The 20,564-nt window shown below is 47.7% G+C and overlaps 9 protein-coding genes across 9 annotated transcripts; 6 read left to right on the top strand and 3 right to left on the bottom strand.

The window, feature by feature from the left end:
- Positions 1–702: 702 nt before the first annotated feature.
- I303_104553 (uncharacterized protein) lies at positions 703–3,095 on the top strand (the record flags this gene model as incomplete). Its single annotated transcript, XM_065968980.1, has 4 exons — positions 703–769; positions 842–1,257; positions 1,438–2,071; positions 2,164–3,095. The coding sequence occupies 4 exons, from the start codon at positions 703–705 to the stop codon at positions 3,093–3,095; spliced, it is 2,049 nt and encodes a 682-aa protein (XP_065825052.1).
- A 382-nt stretch (positions 3,096–3,477) lies between these two features.
- On the bottom strand, positions 3,478–5,093 carry I303_104552 (uncharacterized protein; the record flags this gene model as incomplete). Its single annotated transcript, XM_018407770.1, has 6 exons — positions 3,478–4,124; positions 4,197–4,229; positions 4,291–4,379; positions 4,447–4,499; positions 4,561–4,630; positions 4,690–5,093. 6 exons carry the CDS (start codon positions 5,091–5,093, stop codon positions 3,478–3,480), a joined length of 1,296 nt encoding a protein of 431 aa, XP_018262981.1.
- Positions 5,094–5,473: 380 nt separating this feature from the next.
- Positions 5,474–8,760, top strand: I303_104551 (protein SEY1; the record flags this gene model as incomplete). Its single annotated transcript, XM_018407771.1, has 10 exons — positions 5,474–5,709; positions 5,813–6,136; positions 6,236–6,343; positions 6,400–6,520; positions 6,590–6,805; positions 6,874–7,072; positions 7,136–7,512; positions 7,605–7,743; positions 7,838–8,064; positions 8,146–8,760. The coding sequence occupies 10 exons, from the start codon at positions 5,474–5,476 to the stop codon at positions 8,758–8,760; spliced, it is 2,562 nt and encodes an 853-aa protein (XP_018262982.1).
- A 318-nt stretch (positions 8,761–9,078) lies between these two features.
- On the bottom strand, positions 9,079–11,122 carry I303_104550 (homoserine O-acetyltransferase; the record flags this gene model as incomplete). Its single annotated transcript, XM_018407772.1, has 4 exons — positions 9,079–9,570; positions 9,659–10,511; positions 10,607–10,780; positions 10,908–11,122. 4 exons carry the CDS (start codon positions 11,120–11,122, stop codon positions 9,079–9,081), a joined length of 1,734 nt encoding a protein of 577 aa, XP_018262983.1.
- Positions 11,123–11,450: 328 nt separating this feature from the next.
- Positions 11,451–12,643, top strand: I303_104549 (uncharacterized protein; the record flags this gene model as incomplete). Its single annotated transcript, XM_018407773.1, has 3 exons — positions 11,451–11,750; positions 11,834–11,981; positions 12,114–12,643. The coding sequence occupies 3 exons, from the start codon at positions 11,451–11,453 to the stop codon at positions 12,641–12,643; spliced, it is 978 nt and encodes a 325-aa protein (XP_018262984.1).
- Positions 12,644–12,755: 112 nt separating this feature from the next.
- I303_104548 (uncharacterized protein) lies at positions 12,756–13,613 on the bottom strand (the record flags this gene model as incomplete). The annotated part of the gene is made up of 5 exons (XM_018407774.1): positions 12,756–12,801; positions 12,997–13,223; positions 13,352–13,431; positions 13,495–13,537; positions 13,605–13,613. The coding sequence occupies 5 exons, from the start codon at positions 13,611–13,613 to the stop codon at positions 12,756–12,758; spliced, it is 405 nt and encodes a 134-aa protein (XP_018262985.1).
- Positions 13,614–13,971: 358 nt separating this feature from the next.
- On the top strand, positions 13,972–14,220 carry I303_104547 (uncharacterized protein; the record flags this gene model as incomplete). Its single annotated transcript, XM_065968979.1, has 1 exon — positions 13,972–14,220. One exon carries the CDS (start codon positions 13,972–13,974, stop codon positions 14,218–14,220), a length of 249 nt encoding a protein of 82 aa, XP_065825051.1.
- Positions 14,221–14,877: 657 nt separating this feature from the next.
- On the top strand, positions 14,878–17,497 carry I303_104546 (uncharacterized protein; the record flags this gene model as incomplete). Its single annotated transcript, XM_018407775.1, has 5 exons — positions 14,878–15,567; positions 15,639–15,773; positions 15,825–16,377; positions 16,430–16,524; positions 16,577–17,497. The coding sequence occupies 5 exons, from the start codon at positions 14,878–14,880 to the stop codon at positions 17,495–17,497; spliced, it is 2,394 nt and encodes a 797-aa protein (XP_018262986.1).
- An 802-nt stretch (positions 17,498–18,299) lies between these two features.
- Positions 18,300–19,163, top strand: I303_104545 (uncharacterized protein; the record flags this gene model as incomplete). Its single annotated transcript, XM_018407776.1, has 2 exons — positions 18,300–18,497; positions 19,020–19,163. The coding sequence occupies 2 exons, from the start codon at positions 18,300–18,302 to the stop codon at positions 19,161–19,163; spliced, it is 342 nt and encodes a 113-aa protein (XP_018262987.1).
- Positions 19,164–20,564: the final 1,401 nt, after the last annotated feature.

Here is a 20,564-nt window from a genome sequence, read left to right as displayed (position 1 = left end):
TCATGAGTGTCACGATGAACGAGCATATCATCTTCCCATTTCTCTATTTTCAATGTACATTATTTGAGTTACTGTTTATGGACTTTTTATCAATCAATCAATCAATCGATCAATAATGTGACTTTTAGTTCTTTTCCCTCTGACCATACCACACCAAGCATGTTTTCCTCATCTCAAGGACAATGTTCGTCTTCTCGTCTTCTCCTAGTGAGCAGTCTCAGTAATCAAGTAGTCAGTAGTTGGTAGTTGGTTGTGAATCCCTCATTTGGGGAATAGGGATGTCATGAAAACGATGAACATGTACAATTGCGCGATTCCACCGATTCCGGTTTGAGCATGATGGGGCAATTGCGCCAAGAACACCTGGTGCCTGACACGTGGTGCGATGTCATCGAGGAATCCAAGCTGCTCTGAACGCGATGTTCAACCACTTCGCTCAATGTGCATTTGTTTTGTTGCCGTGGTCTCTGCTCTACTAGCTTAATAATCACAAGTGCATCGACAGCTGCCGAGGTCTCAGCCTGTACTGCCTACGAGACGTACTTCATCTTGTCGGTGTCCGTAGGACAGGACGACTGATGTGCGAGTATATCCCCCGACCCTACTCGACCTGTATCATTGCGGCTCTACCTCTAGAATCGCGAGCTCTGTGAAGCTATCGGCTGTTTGGACATCTGTCAAAGAGCTCAACATCGATACACCATGGCGGGGATATCAGTGGCCGTAGCTATCCTCGTTGGGCTATTCTCCTCTTTCATCCAATCTCTAGGTATGTCGAAGTCTCGCTTGCTTCAATGGGGTCTTCCCGACATGCTAATACAGGCACTCCTCCTTTTCGAAGGTCTGACAATTCAGAGGAAGTCCCACATACTCGACTCATCATTACCTCTCCCTCAACGTAAACGACCTATCAGGCGCCCACTATGGTTACTCGGCTTCGGGATCTACATCACCTCCAATATATTCTCTACGATATTCCAACTTGACGCTCTGCCCATCGTCATCCTCGCTCCCCTGGGCGCCATCTCCCTGATTTACAATGCGGTCTTAGCGCGCCTGATGCTCGGTGATAAATTCGGGAAAATTTGGGTAATGGGGACAGGGTTGATAGCGTTGGGTGCGGTGTTAATTGCTATCTTTGGGGTGGTTCAGGAAGAACATCATACACTTGATGAAATCCTGGTGTTGTTTAGGAGATCGGCGTTTGTGGTGTTTTTTAGTATTGTTAGTGTTGTTACTGCTGCTGTGATTGTTATTGTGAGTCCGCTTTCCACTTATCACCTCAAATCACATATGCCCTTGATTCCGTCACTTCTGATCGCGAAGTTAAGCGAGTCGACATCTATCACTTCATACTCTGTCCTTGTTGGGGACGACGTGGTGATCTCACAGAATGCACGATTGACAAACTGACACATGATTGATGGATTTGTCCAGTCCCATTTCACTGCCTTCCACGTACATCGACAATCATTGCGAATACGGCTTCCCGATGGCCCCTCAAATTCAGGCTCAGGCAGATCAACGCCAACTTCGATCGTACCGAGCAACTACGCCAGTCCTCATCCGAGCTCACCTTCCATCCCTTTCCGACATACCAAACCGCGTCGATGGTCTACTCCTTCCCCTTCCTCTTCTTCTGTCCCACTCCCGAAACTCCCCTCCCAAGTCCAGAAACACCAATCTCAACCTCCGCACCATCTTCACTTGGAGATAGATCCTCCCGTTCCCGCCTTCCCCAAACAATTGCAGCAGATTAACGAAGGACAACAGAAACTCTTGACGTGGTGCGGTCTGGGGTTCGCCTCTGCATCTGGAACGCTCTCAGGCATGTGCCTTGTGTTAGCCAAAGCAGCCGTGGAGTTGCTGGTGTTGACCATCAACTACTTCCGGACGAATGGAGCAGAAGGCAAAAATGAATTATTGAGAATACAGACTTGGTTCCTTGTCTTAGGCTTGGCAGTTTGTGCGGTACTTCAGTTGGTGTATCTGAATTACAGTTTGACATTTGCCAGTCCGGCGATCATCTGTCCGTTAGCTTTCTGCTTCTTCAATCTGAGCAGCATATTCGGTGAGTCCAGTCCGGTCATGACATTCCCACTCTTTTCTCTCTCTTTGATGTACATACTGACAGCCGATTGATTGGCTTGACCATTGCATCAGATGGATTGGTATTCTACGATCAATTCTCGAAATTATCCACACTGCAAATAACCATAGTATCTCTCGGAGTCGCGATCTTACTGCTTGGTGTATGGGTGGTCTCGGCCATCCAGCCTGATTCGGGGGTCGACATCGGTACATGGGTAGAAGAGGAATCTGAGACGGACGGTGAACTCATAGACGACCAAGAAAGTATATTCCCCCATCAAAACCACAATCATACTCAAGATCAAGCGGTTGAGCCCCTTTCGCCCACGATGGGCAACCTGCCCCAACATGGTACTGGGGGTTCAACGACAGAGGGTCTGGGATTACATAGATCAGTCTTCGCATCTCCCGAAATGGATTCACCGGCTTCACCAGCCTCACCGATGTCCCCGATGTCACCGACGACGCGCCGACGTCACCATCGAATGCGATACGGCAGCTTAGTTCCTGATTTGCCGACTGGAGCGCCGACCGGATTCTCCATTGGGCTGGGAGCTTCTTCTCCTGGTTTCGCATTGCGGACGGGGAGTTTTTCTATAGATGGGAATTTTCACCCGCACCATAATATCACTCATCCGCATCCGCATCCGCATTCTCCTCTGATTGGACACCACGCGGAAGGAAGTGGTAGTGGAGGAGTGAGGGATTTATGGGGAAATAGAGTAAGGGATAGAGATAGAGATAGGGATAGGGGAAGAAGTCGATCGGAAGGACAGAGAGGAATACAAGATATTTTACAAGGACAGGATCCGGGGACTTATGAAGCTCGTACGGACGATTATCTCGAGCACGAGGTTGAGGAGAATACGGTAGAAGGTGAATTGAGGAATTGGAATGAGGTGCAAGAAAGTGGGAAGAGGAAGGCATGGTGGGAAAGATTATTTGGAAGACCGACGAATGGGGAACAACAAGGGAAAATACGGTTGACCGATGAGCAAGGGTAGTTAGTGGTAGTAGTGTAATTAATAGCAAATGAAATTGTATTGTTTTATACAGTACTAAGTCAATTTACACATATATGAGTGCTTGCATGCACATGATCACTTGTATATGACTTCGCACGTACGATCAGTGAAGAAACCAGATGCAGTGTTTGGTGTTGGTGTTGAAATGACAGATGACCTGGGAAACAGTGAGCAAATGGACATCAGGGCATAAGGGCATAAAGTCATAAGGGTATATACATGAAGCTATACTATATAGGTATACAACGTCGATCTGAAGTATGATGAGAAAAGAAAATCGTACAAAGCCACTTTGGAGTGATTTCACCTCGACAGCGGATGTATGAAATATCAGCCAAAGATATAGATATACAAAAATCCTCTATTGGATGGATTTCTCTGATAGGTGACCCAATTTAGGGACTTCTTCCATATCGCCTTGGCCGATTTTCTCACTTAACGCCGTACCTGTTCCATTGCCAGCGCCGGTGCCGTGGGGAGTCTTGGGAGAAGCGCTGGACGTTGACGCTTGACTTCGAGTATCTTCTCCGTCATCATCGCCATAGTGTTCACCATCACCCTTGTTCGGGTGCTCATGCTCGTGGTATTTTCCTTTCTCGTCTCGATTGATCGAAGGACTTTCCGACTTTGGCTCTCCGCCGAACTCGTGTTCTTGAGACTCATCTCGAATCGGTCCCTTGACTGATTTGCTATCATGACCATGTTCATTTCGGAAATTGGACATGGTCGAGTCATGATGTTGATGGTGATGGTGATGCTTATGCTTTACGTTATAGAGCGCGTTGAAGGGAGATCTTCTGAAAGGTGAGGAAGAACGAATCCTGAGAGAAGTCTCTTCGATCCAATTTTTGACGCCTGATATAATAGCGTTCGTTGTCCATCCTTCGTTCGCCGCTGCGTCCGAGAGGTTGAGGTATAGTCGATGAAGTAGGAAAAGGCCTAGTAGCGTTGTAAGTGTACCGAGAGCCAGAAAAGTGGTGATGAAGATTACTGGTACCAAGAGAGCGACTACGGTGTAAATGACCTATCTATCAGCTGATCTTTCCGTGTAAGAAACCAGACAAGATTGAATAAGCTGACCTCCGAATAGAAGGGTACCGATTAGTGCTCCACCTGATATACTCGTCAGCTGAATTCATAAGTCATGGAGATGGATCTCCATCATTCAGCTCACCTCCCATCAAGATTGCGCCGATGACGATCATACCAGAGAAGAAGGTAGCAGTCGACAATATGACCACCGTAGCTATCAGAGCGAAGCCACTGAAACTCGGACCAAATTAGCTCAAGACGGTGCATGAAGTGGTGTGACCTGGTAAAATGAGCTTACAGGAATATGAGGATTGGGATAGCGCTGAATGCAGCCCACAGAGCGATGAAAGTCTGTCCACTACAATTAGCATACCTTTCCAATGACAGGGACACGGCGAGGTAGAGGACGTACAAAGAGAACAGGTCTGCTTTCGGCAAAGTTCCTCGTTTTGTCTGCATAAGGTTGAGCAGCTATCTGAAGTCTGTGAATGCAAGCACCTCGTCAGCCTCCAACCTCTTTGATGTGCAGGATTTTACCCACTTGTCGGATTGCAACTTGACCCGCTTGACTGTATCATCTATCATACCGTTCATCTCCTGACGAGGAGCTCGAGGCGGCTCGACTTGGGGCGTGACAAGCCTTATCTGCTTCTTGATGGGAGTGCTTGGGTCTGAGGTGTCCTTCAATATCGATTTCAGATCACCTCCGTTGGGTTGCGATTGGGTAGCAGGAATGTCAGGCTTGGTATCTTGAGCTTTATCTGACTTGTTACGATTTCCTGTGTTTGTCTTATAAGCTTTGGCATCGACACTTATATCTGATCCATTGGCGGCTTCATGTTTGACGCAGGCCTCATCGTTATATGATGGAACCAGATGGGTCGAGGAGGAAGGTGGTGATACCTTGACGATATCTTCGAATCCGTCGTCCGTTCCAAGCGACATCTTGCTAGCTCGCGCGGATGTTGAGACTGCTGTAAAGTGAAAGCGAATGGACGTGAGACGATGACAGATATGATAATAGTGGTGATGGGAATCGTGCGAAATCAAAGTCCTTCAGTCGCGTCATTTGTCAACAATCGGCAGGATAAAAGTGATGACTACCACAAATCTAACTTATTCGAGCGTCTCACTTAGTTCCCTGATTCAACCGAGCTGTGACGTTGTTGTCGATGGATTGGTTGTCAAGTAAGTTACTGTCACTGAGTGAGTAAAGTCAATTCAATGCGTTTTCATCTCAAAGGAGTGGAGAACCCATATCAAAGTCTATGAGCTATACATCATTCGCAAAAGATACCAGTAAACGGTCGAGATAGGAGAACACGATGAATCAGACTCCCGAGATAGCTGCTGGTCTCTTGGCCAATCCTCCTCCAGAATTACAGCGAATATTGGACGATCCACGCACGACCGAAGATGCTCGTCAAGCCGTGAAAGACGTATCAATAGTCTCGCCTCCTCCTGTACAGAACTCTTTGGGAACCTCGCACAAGGATTCCAATGGTACGAATCACTCAGGTGAGGGGAGGTTGCAAATAGTGAATGAGCATCAAGAATTCACGTGAGCTATCCAATCCACCGTTTCCCGTCCCATGTTTTTCATCCGGAGGATGCAGGAGAACGCTCGAAGAAGATTTACTCATGTTCCTGGCCGGTTCTCGCAGGAAAGAACTGTCTCCGTACTTGGGGAAATGGGGATTACTGGACAAAGGATTCGCCTACGATGTAGTCTCAGTCTTCGGTTCACAATCTACCGGTAAATCGACGCTACTCAACAGACTCTTCGGAACAAGCTTTGATGTCATGGATGAGAGCAAGAGACAACAGACGACAAAGGGGATTTGGATGTGTCCCTCGTCGTATGGAAATACTCTGGTAATGGATGTAGAGGGTACAGATGGACGAGAAAGAGGAGAAGATCAGGATTTCGAGAGGAAATCTGCCCTATTCAGTTTAGCGAGTACCGAAGTGCTGATTGTGAATCTTTGGTAAGTCCCCTATTGATCTCACTCTGGCCCCCTGGCTTCTACTTCATAGAAGGGACATCTAGCATACTGATTACAAATCGGCTGTGTCATCGAATACAGGGAACATCAGATTGGGTTGTATAATGGAGCCAATATGGGATTACTCAAGACTGTATTCGAGGTCAATCTAGGTCTCTTTGGAGGCGGCGGAGATAGCTCGAAACCAAAGTGAGCCAGCCATTCGAGCACCACAATGAAATGTTTGCTGATGAGCTATCTTGCAGGACTCAAGAGAAAACCTTGATTCTTTTCGTCATACGGGATCACGTTGGAGCTACCCCTGTTAGCAATCTTACAGCAACTTTGACCCAGGATATGGAGAAAATATGGGCTAGTCTGTCCAAGGTGAGCTGCGCAAAATCCTTGATCGTGATAGTACAGCAACTCAATCCAATCTGATTCCTCTTGCTCTAGCCTTCCCATCTCGCCGACGCTACTCTCGCATCATACTTCGACCTGTCGTTCGCCACCTTACCTCACAAAGTCCTCATGCCCGAGAAGTTCGAGTCGGAGGTATTGGAACTGCGGAAGCGTTTTACAGACCGCTCAAGACCCGATTACGTCTTCCAGCCAAGTTACCACAAGAGGATACCCGCCGATGGTGTAGGATTCTATATGGAAGGTATATGGGTGAGCTCGGAGGAATGTGTCATCGAGCGACAAGAGACGCGGAGCTAATCTTGTTATGCGAAAATCAGCAACAAGTATTGACCAACAAGGATCTTGATCTGCCTACTCAGCAAGAACTCTTAGCTCAATTCCGATGTGATGAACTTTCCGCTGCGGTCACGGAGACTTTCTTGGCCAGCTCAAAGATCGTTAGGAAGCCCGTGGAGGCTGGTCAAGTGGTAGAAGGTTTAGGAGCTCTCATGAGGGACTGGCTGGAGACTGCACTAGGTGAGTCGAAAATCTTGGCTACTATGACTGAACGATTTAGCTGATATCGAAGGTTATGGTCAGGCAAATTCGATAGGGATGCTTCCCGATATCACGCTGGAGTCTATCAACGTAAACGTCTCGACCTCTTGGCGGGACTACACGCATCATTGTCATCTTTGTTCTTAGGCCAACTGAAGAACTTGCACAAGATCGAGACTGCCAAATTCTCGAAGGATATAGTAAGGGGAACAAAAGAAGTAGGATACGATTTTGCGAAAGTAGTCAATGAGGGTTCGGAGAATGCTAGACAACGTTTCCTTGATGGTGCGAAGGAAGTCAAGATCGACGGGACGGATTGGGAGTATGAGCACGAATTAGCACTTCTGGACGAAGATCTCAAGAGCATTGCCGATAGATGTAGAGCGGATGAGACTAAGAAGATGGTGAATACGATTGAAGTGAGTGTGCTTCGTCTCCTCGCCCTTTGCAGCTCGAGAAACCCTGCATAAGGTAGTGTGATTCAAGCTGATACAATGACGATGAATTTCAGCGCAATGTCAAGCGACAATTGCTCGAACCTGTTGAGGTTGCTCTTTCCCAGCCCTCAGTGAAGATGTGGGATGTCGTTTTGAAGACGTATAAGGAGGTCAGCGAAGATGCTGAGCGATCATACTTGACCAAAGCCAAGAGTGAGCCAGCAAACATCGTTGGAGTTGCAAGCTCTAGTCGAGCTGCAGACTTCCAAGCTGACGACTTCCAAGCTGACAATTGTCTTTGGGACAGCTTATAATTGCTCGGAAGAGGAAAATGAGGCTGCTTTGTCATCCCTTCGTGCACGAACATGGTTATCGCTTCGTCGGAAATTGGAGGAACAGACCTCGGACGCTACAATTCTTGCTACCTTGCGGACCACCTTCGAAGAGCGTTTCAGATATGATGAAAGTGGTGTACCGAGGGTATGGAAGCCCGAGGACGACATCGAGAGCGCGTTCACCAAAGCTAAAGAGGAAGTGAGTCGAAGATCTTGCGTCTCCAGCATGTCAGAGCGTTGGTCAGGGAGATTGGGCTGACAACTCGATGGTATGGGATAGACATTATCGCTCTTACCGATCTTCTCTTCGATCTCACCTACTTCCCCTTCTCTGCTTCCTGCGCTCCCTTCGCCCGAATCTACATTCGACATCGAATCAGATCCTATCCCTTTCGACCCCTCCACCGCTTTCGTCTTACTCTCACCTACCAAAATTCTTTCCCTCGAAAGCCGTTTCAAGCGAGAAGCAGACGCTGCGTATGTCGAAGCCAAACGATCTATGGTCTCCTCCGTTGCTCAGGTCCCATTGTGGATGTACGGTATCTTAGTGGTATTAGGATGGAACGAGGCTATGGCAGTCCTCTTTAATCCATTGTATTTTGCTATGCTCTTAGTACTGGGTGCGTCGGCATATATAATCCTTCAACTGGGTCTGGCTGGACCATTATTACAAGTCACCCGGACGGTCTTGTTTGAAGTGAAGAGGATAGCGACGGACAGACTCAGAGAAGCGTTCAAGGAGATCCCTGAGGCTCAGAGAGTATTGAATACTCCGTACCTCGCCAACTCCTCGACTTCTTCCCCGAATGCGACAACAGCGACAACCTCGGATGGATTGAGGAATGAAGAAAGGAATAAAGGGGATCTTTTAGCTGAGAAGATGCTTGAGAAGTAGATTCTAGTAAATGTGCAATAAAGAGTATTGTTCTTGTTGCGGTAGTGAAAATGCATACATTTTGTTTTCCCGTTGTTTCCCTCTGGCTCAATTAAGAGCTTGGCGTAAGTGGTATTATGTACATTCCGATATATCTTTGTTGGCATGTCTATATTAGGGACAGTGCATCTAGTGTACGATTGGGTTTTGTTATTCCACTTGTTCCCCGTTCTGCGAATTCCCAATGTTCCGCATTCTCTTTCCTCCTTGTTTCATTGAGGATTTCTACTCAAACTGTACACCCTCAGAGTTCACCAAATTCAGTGCCTATGTCTACGCCTACCACCTAGTAACATCCGCCTCCGCCTCCCCAAATACGCTCTCCTTCTTAACCTCGAATCCACCTTCCGAGTCCTTCCCATACTGTTCGAGGGGTATAACTCTCTCCTTGAAGAATTCAGGCATCTTACGCTTGAGAAACCCGTCGACCCAGCCGTTTATAGCTTCGAACTCCAGTAGAAAGCCATCGTGTCCATCGGGAGAAGGGATGACCACTAATTCCGCATCGGGTATATGAGCTGCTAATTCCTTCTGTTCGCTCGTAGTGAACAATCCATCGGATTCTATCCCGATGACTAAAGCAGGAGGTTCCAGTGATAAGGCCGAAGAAAGTAATGCTTCTAATTCTGCGTCTTCTGTTGACGCTGCGTGAGGCGGGAGTTTGGAGGAGAGCGAGGAAAGGGAGGCGTCGGTGGATGGGAGTGAGAGGTCATGGGTGTCGAGTTTACGGGTGATGTGGATATAACAATTGGCATCGAATCGCCCGGTAAACTAGACGCATTTGAATTTTGGATTTTGGATTGAATCAGCTGTGATTGTTTGATCAAAGATAAAGAGATACAGAGGTTGAGTAACTCACTTTATCACCTTGATATCTTAGATAACTCTGCGCACTAAATATCTTAGGCTGTTTCTCTCCTGCTCCGCCTACTCCCCCGGCTGTACCTGCTTTACTGTCCTGCGCCTGGCCCTGGCCCAATGCAGCTGCTGAGCCCAACGCGACACCTTGTCCGATCTTATCGTTATCCGGCAATACCGAGCTACGCTCCATATCTGGAGTCTGCGCGCCCTGCGTGCCATTCGAAGTCGAGGATCTGCCCGAGTCCGAACCCCGTCTGCTTATTCCGGCGGACGAGTTGGATCGATGCCCATCATTATGTTCCCTCCACGCTATCTCCCTCGCACTCGCACTCGCACTTGCAGTTGGGGTCGGACTTTCAGTCGCGATCGGTAAATTAGATTGTCTAGCTGCGAAATCCGAATCACTCAAACTCGAAGGATCCGTCGTCTTCTCTCCACCCATAATCCTGACCCCGCCTTTCGGGACTGCGCTCTTCTTGTTGTTGTTCCCCGATCTTCTGCCAAATCTACTTTCGAACGAGTCGCGCGACCTATACGTGAGGAGCGCGGCCATCCTGGCAGCTGCCAGACCCCTATTGGGCTGTTGGTGGAGATCGACAGACCCGTCGGGCTTCTCGAAATAATAGCCATCTTTGTAATCTGGATCAGAGTATATAGACTGTCTCTGAGCCTCTCCCCAGGAGATACACCATGCGGAATGCCGGGCGGACGTGGCGAGGGGTACGATGGATCGAACAAATCCTGGAGGAGAGTTTAAGGGCCATTCGAGACAGGTCATCCCGCCCATTGAACCGCCTATCACTGATGCTACGGATTTCACGCCGAGGGATTTCAGGATACCATAGTGCAATCTGGAACCCACAAATCAGTAAATCAGCTTTAGATTCGATTGAAATGCTCGTCTTACAGATGAGAGACACTTTGGGGGTAATGCGCGATGACTCACCGGACGTCGTCCTTGGGACTACTTCCAGGCATCTCAGGACCGAATGGTCTGCCTGTATCGGGATTGATAGTTACGCTGGAGATGGTACCGTACGGAGACCCAATGACGTTGGCGCAGAAGATGAAGAATCGAGTAGGGTCGAATGCTCGGTCAGGACCGAGGAGAGGTCCCCACCTAAATAGTAATCCGAATTAGCATCATCTGAGTACAGGTGACAGCTTGTTTGAAGATGGGAAATACAAAGGTCAAAAGTGGGCATTGAGCATCGTGTCGGCACGAGATGGCACTCCAGCACACTCACCAATCTTCGACGTCCGCACTTCCAGTGAGGGCATGACAAATCACCAAGCAATTATCGCCCTTCTGATTGAGTTGACCCCATGTTTTGTAGGCTACAGGTACATCGTGTAATGTTACGCCCGATTCCAAGGTGAAGGAGGGGACGATGGTGGTGTTTTGCGAGATGAGGTTGGAGAATGGGTTCGTCGATGACGAGGACGAGGATGAGGAGGCCATCTTGACTCAGCGAGCTTCCGTGGAGAATGAAGGTATGATCGTATGATCAAATATGTCACAGTAGTGGTGTAAGGATTAAATGTATTTATATGTACCACTCACCGCAGAACACAATACTGGAATTTTGGAATTGGACCGAAGCGAGTCGATAACACCCAAGCGGCGCTCGCCGATAGGGTATCAAAGCAAGTGGAGGGCGTTCGGGAAGGGAGTTAAGTTAGTTGTGTCAACGAACACTCTTCGGATGGCATAGCTGAGACTATTGTCGACAACACATTGCAAGAGAAAGAGGACTTGATGGACTGACAGGGAGCTAAGACAAGACAAGATGCAGATGATACTTCCGACGATCAAACGAATCTCAAATCCCCGACGCTTCTTCACTATACATACGGTCTCTTCTCCGTCCTCGGTGGGATGCAGTCATTGGACATACAAGCCTAGATCGTATTCCACACGCAAGCCCTCCTCAAATGACAATTTAGTACTTGAAGATGACTTGTTCGGCGATATCGATGAAGTTAAAATCAATGCTCGGGACGGACCTCGCGTACTCCCGAAACTAGGCTCAAATGACGAGATCGATGATGATCACTATGTCGATATAGCGGCCTCTCGGTCGGAGACTGTGGGTGCCTGACATGCTCAACCAAGCTCTGCATTCAGCCAAAGGGAAGGGGATCCCAACACTGATGAGCTCAATTACTCTAGGAAGACGCATGTAGCAGCACTATCAACAAAGACCAGCTACTCAATCGTCCAAAGTTACCTGGATCCATCAAAAGGTTGAACCGGATATTATCTAGACAGCGTCAAGTGGAGATCCCGGAACATGAATTAGAAGAGAAATTCGTCAGGGGTGAGTCAACACCATCTCAGCATCATTTTATTATCTTATTATCTCATTGTCGCATCATCATCAGAAGAAAATGTCAGACTTTGGAAGAATGCTAATTTCGACATCTTTAACCATGGTTTTCTTTTTTGACAGGCAGAGGACCAGGCGGACAAGCTATAAACAAAACCAACTCCTCCGTCTCCCTCATCCACCTTCCGACGGGCATCAGGGTCCAATCCCAACCTACCAGATCCCGAGAAGAGAACCGAAAGATAGCGCGGAAAATCCTGGCTGAGCGTTTGGAGGTTCTGAGAACTACCGGCCAATTACCAGGTTACATTATACCCGGTACCCCTATAGACCCCGCCGCGGGAGAAGAGGAGATACCGTCGGTAAGAGGGAACAAGAGTAAGAGCAAGAGCGCGAATCAGAAAGAAGAGGAGAAGGCGTTGAGTGGGAAATATACGAAGCAGGAGATCAAGAATGAGAAGGAACGTAGAAGGAAGTTGAACAAGGCGAAGAAAGCTAGAAGGAAGTATGGTAAGAAGGGCGAAGGCGAGGGCGAGGCTGGAGTCGAGGAGGAGTCGGTAGATGGCCCGGACGAAGAGAGGCAGATGATGATGAAAAATGACATTGGTGAACGATCACATTTCGATACTACTGGATTGCATTCTGCAAAATAAAATCAGAAACGGGAACGAGGTAGAGGACTTGGGTATAATGATGCATGATTATGATACATGATGGTATGTGAGCAGAAATATAACTCTGGATTTTGTTGTCATTGACTTGAGTCTAAGGGCCAGTCTCAAGGTTGATCTGTTTACCGAATTTGGCGTATCTGTGAGTAATCGAAATACGTCAGCAAGGTTTATACGGATCGTTGCAGCCGTTGCAGTCCTTGTCACGAAATCAATACCAAGAAGGGACTCAGGATCCCACGGACCATGTGGAAACGGGAACAGATTATACAATTAAATAGAGAATATAGAAGGGAAGATAGATGACGGAAGACAGATAGTCCTGACCGACTCACAATTGGACTTTCAAATCTTTCATCCCGCTCTCACATTCCCCCTTTTTACCTTCCAGCTCCTGTATCTCCACTTCGTATCTCTTCAAATCCGATTTCAGCTGTCTCCGAGCGTCGCGGAGTTTCAGCTTGAAGAACGAGTCTCCGAGTTTATACAATATCGGCTCGGTGTCATCTTCATCCGCTAATTCAAGTTCGGTCGATAAGTCATCGTAATATTCTTTCTCTTCCTGATTGTGGAACGACACAATATTTCCCAAAAGACAAGTCAAGTATCAGCGATCCGCATCCTTCTGCCACCTTCCAATCAGGGGTGATCATGGGCAGGCAGATAAAGAAGATTTCTGTGGATACGGACATTCTTGATTTTCAGCAGATCTTGGATATCCGTCAAACGGTTGTTAAGCTTTGAAAAGGTGTTTATACGTTGTTGATCCTCTGTATGTTACTCCATGAGCATACATACTGGTATGTCGAACATTGCGGGACTCGTATACTCACCCCAAGCTACCTCCACTCCGTCTCCTTCGTCTTCTGGCGGTAACTTCAGATAGGAAGGTCAGCTTGATTTTTCTGCGACATAGAAGGAAGCAGTGAATGAGCAAGCTCACCAAGCTCATACTATTTATAGTTTGTGTTCTGATCGTCAGTCAGTCTCACTATTCACTAGACGAAATGGTAAATGCAGATCACGAATTGGGTTTGACACCGGAGACGAGTAGACTGACTATTCGGCAAGCAATAACAGTGGAATGAGACTGGGACTGATACTAGGCTCATATCACACGTCATATATAATTATTAATGATTTGCCACCGAGTTTCAACGTTATTTACACGCGTCAATTGCCATTCGATTGATGCGCGTCGGATGGAATTAATGGACTAAACTCAATTGTCTCACCTGCACCTCGAATTTACTTTACTGCCTATGGAATCAACCAAACTTGCATCATCGACCGTCAATTCCTCACCATCCATGTCACGGATTCCCGTACCGAGAGAAGGTCTACATCATCAATTACCACACTCCACTTACGAAGCAGCTGCCTCTCCCGGATACGCCAGTCCACAACCTCACTCGCAGCATCCCCCATCGAGAAACAGCATGAGCACTCATAGTCCCGCGGCGGATACTAGGAAGAAGACCAGTAAGAGGGATGAGGTGAGTCAGCATCGCTCTTCTCTGTTCTGCATGCTGGTTGCACAACACCGTCTCATGACATGATCCGCTTCACCGTTGTCTCTTCGATGCATCGTGGTGGTGCGGCTGCGGTTTGCATGGAAAAGCGGTTGTTTTTCGGAAGAGGAAACGAACGGTCAGGGATCGTGTTTGTTTGACGCTATGACCTGAATTATCTCACGTCTTGCATCTTGCATTCTGCATACATTTCCTTTGCACCCAATCTTATTCGTTGATCCCATCCTTATTCCTTTCTGCTCCATCGCCATCACTTATTCCTTTATCGATCCCATACCTTCGTCTCGTTTCAGCACTCATTTGGCAAGTAACTGGGGTTACGACGTCTATCGAATAGCCGATCCCGGATTTGTTTTCAGTGACTTACTTTTACGGCGCGACTTGTTTTGATTTTACACTTGTTTGGTATCTTACGCCCCCTGAGCGAGTTGCTCCGATTTTACCATTCACACCAATTCTCTTACCTTTCTTCCTCATTCGCCTCTTCTTGGTCTGTACTCTTCCTTTCTCAGTCTGCATAAAAGTCATCACCTTGCGTTTGCGCCCGCACCCGTGATCTCGAGACGTCTTGTTCACCTCATCTATACCATCATCTGAAATCATATATTCGCGTGTCGTGTATATCGCTTACACGTTTATCTCATTGTAATTCACCTCATTCCTCCAATCGGACAACAATACACCATGTCGCGCCCTCAATCTGGCTACAACGTACCTCCTCCCTCGACCACCCAAAAACAACTTGATACTCCACCATCCTCCGTTCGCTCAACCAATTCATCCATTACCATGGAACGTCCGCCCATACCGCATGCCTCTTCTGCGCCTGCGCCCGCGATAACCGCAAATGACTTGATGGGTGTATCACCCTCTCCTGCGTCGAAACCCATACCTCCAAAACACCATCGTTCGGTGTCCAATCCATTCAAACAAAAATCGAAATCCGTTCCATTTCCATCCGCGCCCTTGTCAAAATCACCTCAAACGACTCTACCGCCCACACCCGAATCTGAACCCATTCATGACCTACCTCAACGCCCGCGTTATCATTCTACATTGTCTCGTTCCGAATCTACCGGGTTCGCGGGCAAATTACAGTCGTTGAGAAAGAAGATCGAGAATGAGCTGTCAAGGAAAAGACCGGGATCCGGTGCTCCGCCTTCTGGTCAAACTTCAGGTAGAAGAAGTAACAAGAAGCCTCAGAAGGGCACGGTAGCTGGGCTGAGACCCAGTCCTGCTCTTACTGTCCCGGAAGGGATGAGCGTTGCCGATGCATCTCAGCTCTGCGCGGCCAAGCGAGCGGATTGCGTGCTTGTTGTTGACGATGAAGAGGGTTTGAGTGGTATCTTTACCGCCAAGGACTTGGCTTTTAGAGTAGGTCCTGTTCCTTGGAGGTATTTTGGAGCTTGTGTGAGCTCACGCAGTGTATGTATCACCCTGATTAGGTCACTGCCGAAGGCCTTGATCCCCGTCTTACTTCTGTCGCTCAGATCATGACCAAGAACCCGATGGTCACTCGAGATACAACTTCCGCCACGGAAGCTTTGCAATTAATGGTTAGCAAAGGATTCAGACATCTGGTGAGTCCGTGTCTTCTCTTCGCACAACTGCCTACTGATGTTATGTCGTAGCCCGTATGTAACGAAGATGGCGATGTGGTCGGTTTACTCGATATCACCAAAGTATTCCATGAAGCACTCGCCAAAGTCGAACGATCGTCATCAGCCACATCTCAGCTTCACGCCGCTTTGGCTGGTGTACAATCTGAGCTTGGTCCTGGACTTTCCACAAACCCCCAAGCAGCGGCCATGATGGCTTACGTTGATGCGCTCAAGGATCGGATGGCTTTGCCCGACCTGACGACTGTCGTGGACACGAGACTATCCCCAGCCACCGTTACCCCGCGAACTTCGGTGAAGGAAGCTGCTAAACTCATGAAAGAACGACGAACCACCGCGGTCTGTGTGATGGAAACCAATCCAGGTACTTCAGCTATTTCAGGCGTCAGCGGCGGAAATTCCATCCCTAAGATTGCGGGTATCTTCACTTCGAAAGATATTGTACTCAGAGTCATTGCAGCTGGTCTCGACGCATCAAGATGCAGTGTCGTCAGAGTCATGACTCCCCATCCTGACACCGCGCCTCCAACTATGGTCGTGCAAGATGCTCTGAAGAAGATGCATAGTAAGTCATCCAAATGTACGACCTGTCAATTCGCGCTAACCTGATTTTGCAGACGGTCACTATCTCAATCTTCCCGTTGTCGAGGCCGATGGTCGATTGATCGGCATCGTCGATGTCCTCAAGCTCACTTATGCTACTCTTGAACAGGTCAGCTCGAAACCATTTGACCATCGTGCACATGAGCTGACTGAAATCGCAGATCGAATCAATGAACGAAGATCGATCGAATGACACCGGGCCCATGTGGGGCAAATTCTTCGAGACCCTCCCTGGTGCCGGTGGGGATGATGATTCCATCTCTGTCGTTTCCGCCTCCGATCGACCAGATACTCCCTCTCGACCCACACACGGTCGCGGTCTCTCATCCATGACTTCTCCCATCTCCGAAGTCATGCCGAATGATTCCGCTTCTGCAGTCGACGACAATGCTTCTGAATTCGAAAAGCGCGGAGCGACATCTTCCTTGGCTGCCAATCCTGTACCTGTCGATGACGGAACATACGTGTTCAAATTCCGTACACCGTCAGGCCGAACTCACAGGTTCCAAGCGCGACACGATTCTTACGAGCTGCTTCGAGATATCGTCGCGGGCAAGCTCCTCACCGACCCGTTCTTCACTGCCGAGAACGCTAAGGAGGGACAAGAAATCCACCTTCCAGATCCCAACAGCTTTTCGTTGAGTTATACCGACGATGAAGGGGATTTGGTGACTATGACCGCCGACGGCGACGTCGCAGACGCTGTCCGCATTGCTCGAGGCCAAAAGTCGGATCGAGTAGTATTACTTGTAGATGGCGGGAAAGTGTGGGAAGAATTCGCAAGGGATATAGGAGGTGAAAAAGCCGTTGAGGAGTTGAAAGAGATTGAAAAGGAAGTACCTAAGCCTGAGATCATCGAGAAGGAAGAACAGAAGATGGAAGAACCCACGACTAAACCTTCGGAAGAACCCACGTATGCCCAAGAAGGTAAAGTGCACACATCTGGTCCGTCCCCTGGAACTCCCGGAGCAGGACCGGAATTGATTGGCGGTGTACTTCCGAAAGATATGGCTTTGCCGGCTGCGATTGGATTTTTGGGTGTGGTAATTTTGGGAGTGTTCATAATGGGTAGAAGCAAGTAGGTCTTGATTCTGGTGACGCCTCGTTCAGTGGTTATAGTAGCGGACTGGTAATTCTAAGAATCAAGTAGAATTGATACAGTATGTACGATAGATGTTCGGACCCTTTTGACGATGATGAAAATATGGACTTTATGCTCTGCTCCTAGCTGTTTACTACTGTTCTGCTGTCTGGAGGGCGTCAAGAAGATCATATTTCGATCATTCGTTCTTCGAAACGGAACCATTCCTGCATGTTATCTGTCGGAAAGTTGCCGTGGTACACTGAATGTGGACTGTGATCCAGCTGGCATACCATTATTGGATGAGATTGTAATAGCATGGCATGATTGCAGCAATACTCTACTTTGAGGCTCATGATGAAAGTGAGTACTATTTAATCCAGTCTGCACATCGATATACTATACAATAAATGTCCTTGTTCTCGATATCTCGCCATAGCCATGTCTACGCCCTTGGAAATGATTGACTTGGAGAAATTGTAAGTGCCAGAGTCAGATCAAGAGCAAAAGTGGAAAAATGAACTCCTGTGCTGTATTATTGCACTTGTGCGTGGAGCCCATTGAAATACGCATAACTAGAAAGACCGAAAATCGAGTGCGAAATCTAAGGGTGAAAAGTGTCCGACGGGGAATAATGAATCATATCAACGATTGCTACGCTCAAACCTCTGTGGTCTGAAGTAGGTTGAACGAACACTGCGTGACTCCTCTTTATATCATTCACTGCAGCGCGATACTGTATTGTCTTTTCTCCAATATGTGATCATGATATACTCCAATACCCTATTGAAAGCTTAATCGAGATGAAACTCAAACTGAGACCGAAGAGGATTGTAAGACTGTTCGAAGATGATCTGAGCGATGCACCGCCAGTCACGGCGTCTTTCGATTTATCGTTCGAAGTTGAATATCCGACAGGCATGAAGTTGGTGGCGTTCCATGCGGTGCCGTTGTCCGACTGGACTTGGCATAATCCCAAAAAGTCCTGTAGGCGGAAGAACGTCAGTACGGTGCTGTGTGATCGAAGGTAGCAGCAACCGAAAGGTGTATTCAAGCCAATCAGAGATAAGATCCACAAGAGGCTGGTGGCTTGCAGTACAGTGAAAATACAGACACTGTATATTTAAACAAAAAAAGACAAACGCACTGATAAATTATCTTTAACTTTTTCAGGGGTGGCTTTGCACCCCAAGCAGAAACTTGCAGCGTCAGCCATGAGCTCGCTGCCTAACGTGCCGGTTGAGTTGGTCCCAGCGCAAAGACAGGAGAGGAAGTCGTTCGTATATTGTAGGTTTCGTTGTTGGGCTGATGGTACAAAATGTACAGCAGTTGCGGTTGGGTGAACGACGAATGGAGGGATGTGACAGTGTCCGCAAATGAGACGACGTTGCGATTGCGAATAAGGTTTCATAAGTGGTAAATGACATTGAGGATTGAGTACATCGTGAAGATCAGCTCATCCGCACCACTTTTGGGAAGCGCAATCAGACCGAGCTGAGCTGACGTGAGATTTTCACTCACAGAAATCGTTATATTGCCCCCTGCAGAAACCCATAGTGACGGACCAATGCGAACACGCCAATACGCAATCTTCATCTACTCCCTTGATCCCTTCCTCAACGACGGTCGCGGATGCGGGCGCTGCTGCTGGAGATGCGGCTGAGTAGCCCAGAGTGACGATGAGGAGGAGGAAGACATGAGGTATCAAAGTGAGAGTGAATATCATTTTTGCGTTTGTACTTGTACTTGAAATGCGTCCGACTGGGATGCAGTGGATGTGATTGGGCTGTTGCGGTCAAGCAGTAGTGGGGCTTCAGAGCTGGAGACAGTATGATATCTCTTCGACAGACGATATCTGAGAGCAGAAGAAGTCAACGTCGTGTGAGGGACTTTATATGTTCCGTTCAAGCTTCCTGTGTCGATGTGGAGTAAGCTGAGGGAGTTGTGACGATCAAGGGTTGTTCTAATTATGGAGATATGAGTTGATCAGTGATGGGTGAAAGTCGAAAAGAGGTGAATGGATGAAGAGGTGATGATTGCTAGGCCAATTAGTCAATCGGATCGAGGAGCGATGAATCGATGATCTGCGACGATCGTGTCGTGGTATTATAGAATATTAAGGACGCTCAAAGACAGTAGTAAGAAATGTATGTATGTATCAGTTCTAAGAAAAGAGAAACGTGTTAACCTTCAAATGGATTCTCCGATCCCCGATTTACAGCTTCCTCGGAACGCACAGGAGACGATGATTCGTTGTTCAGCCTTAAATCAGCATCAAAGGTAAGAGGCAAGACTCGTGAGAAAGTGATGGGAAAGCGCGTTGCAGTACGAGAACAAGCACTACTTAGAACACTGATCGGCGGTTGAATCACAATGCGACTCACGGAGTCAGAAGAGAAGCGAGTTAGAAGTGATGGAAAAAGTAATCGGGTAGATCAGAAAATGAGAGCTGACGAGTCAAAGGATGCCTATTCGACGGATTTAGTAAGGTATAACCGAGATGTCTCTTGTTGTTCAGCTCCTTTGTTTCTTCGCTTTGGTACGAAAGCGGAGGTTGGAATGAGAATTAGATAGAGGAAGGATGAAGGGTGGGTTTCATCGTCCAGTGCATAAGCCACGCATGAAGCTCATATGGCTGCTTCACAAACACCATCTAAGTTTAGCGCTGGCAATTTCCAAGCGTCAAGAAGGGTGTTTTTTGGGTTGTTGCTAATTGATGGGATATTCACTGATATTGTTTTCGTGTAGACTAACGTCCGTGGGTGATGTGAAGATGTGAACTTTAACGGTTGTTTACCACGCATAGACACGCACGGCGTCTTCCTGCCTAGCCCGCTTCATTGCAAAGGACCCCCTTTGAGAAAGTGACTTCCTTCGAAGAATTTTTAGTGTGCGTGGTGTCCGAACGGTTGTAAGTTTTAGTTGTCATTAGTAATCCGGACTTCAGTCGACACCGTCCGCATATTCAGTAAGTTATCGCAAGGACAGGTGATAGTCCATACATATTCACAAGTTATGCTACTATCCTACAAAATCGGTCGATATGTCTTCGAGTAGCATTCAGCGAA

Source organism: Kwoniella dejecticola, chromosome 5, assembly GCF_000512565.2.
Source record: "Kwoniella dejecticola CBS 10117 chromosome 5, complete sequence".
In the NCBI taxonomy this organism is placed as follows: domain Eukaryota; kingdom Fungi; phylum Basidiomycota; class Tremellomycetes; order Tremellales; family Cryptococcaceae; genus Kwoniella; species Kwoniella dejecticola.
The sequence above is the reverse complement of the archived record's forward strand: the minus strand, read 5'-3'. Positions and strand labels throughout refer to the sequence as shown.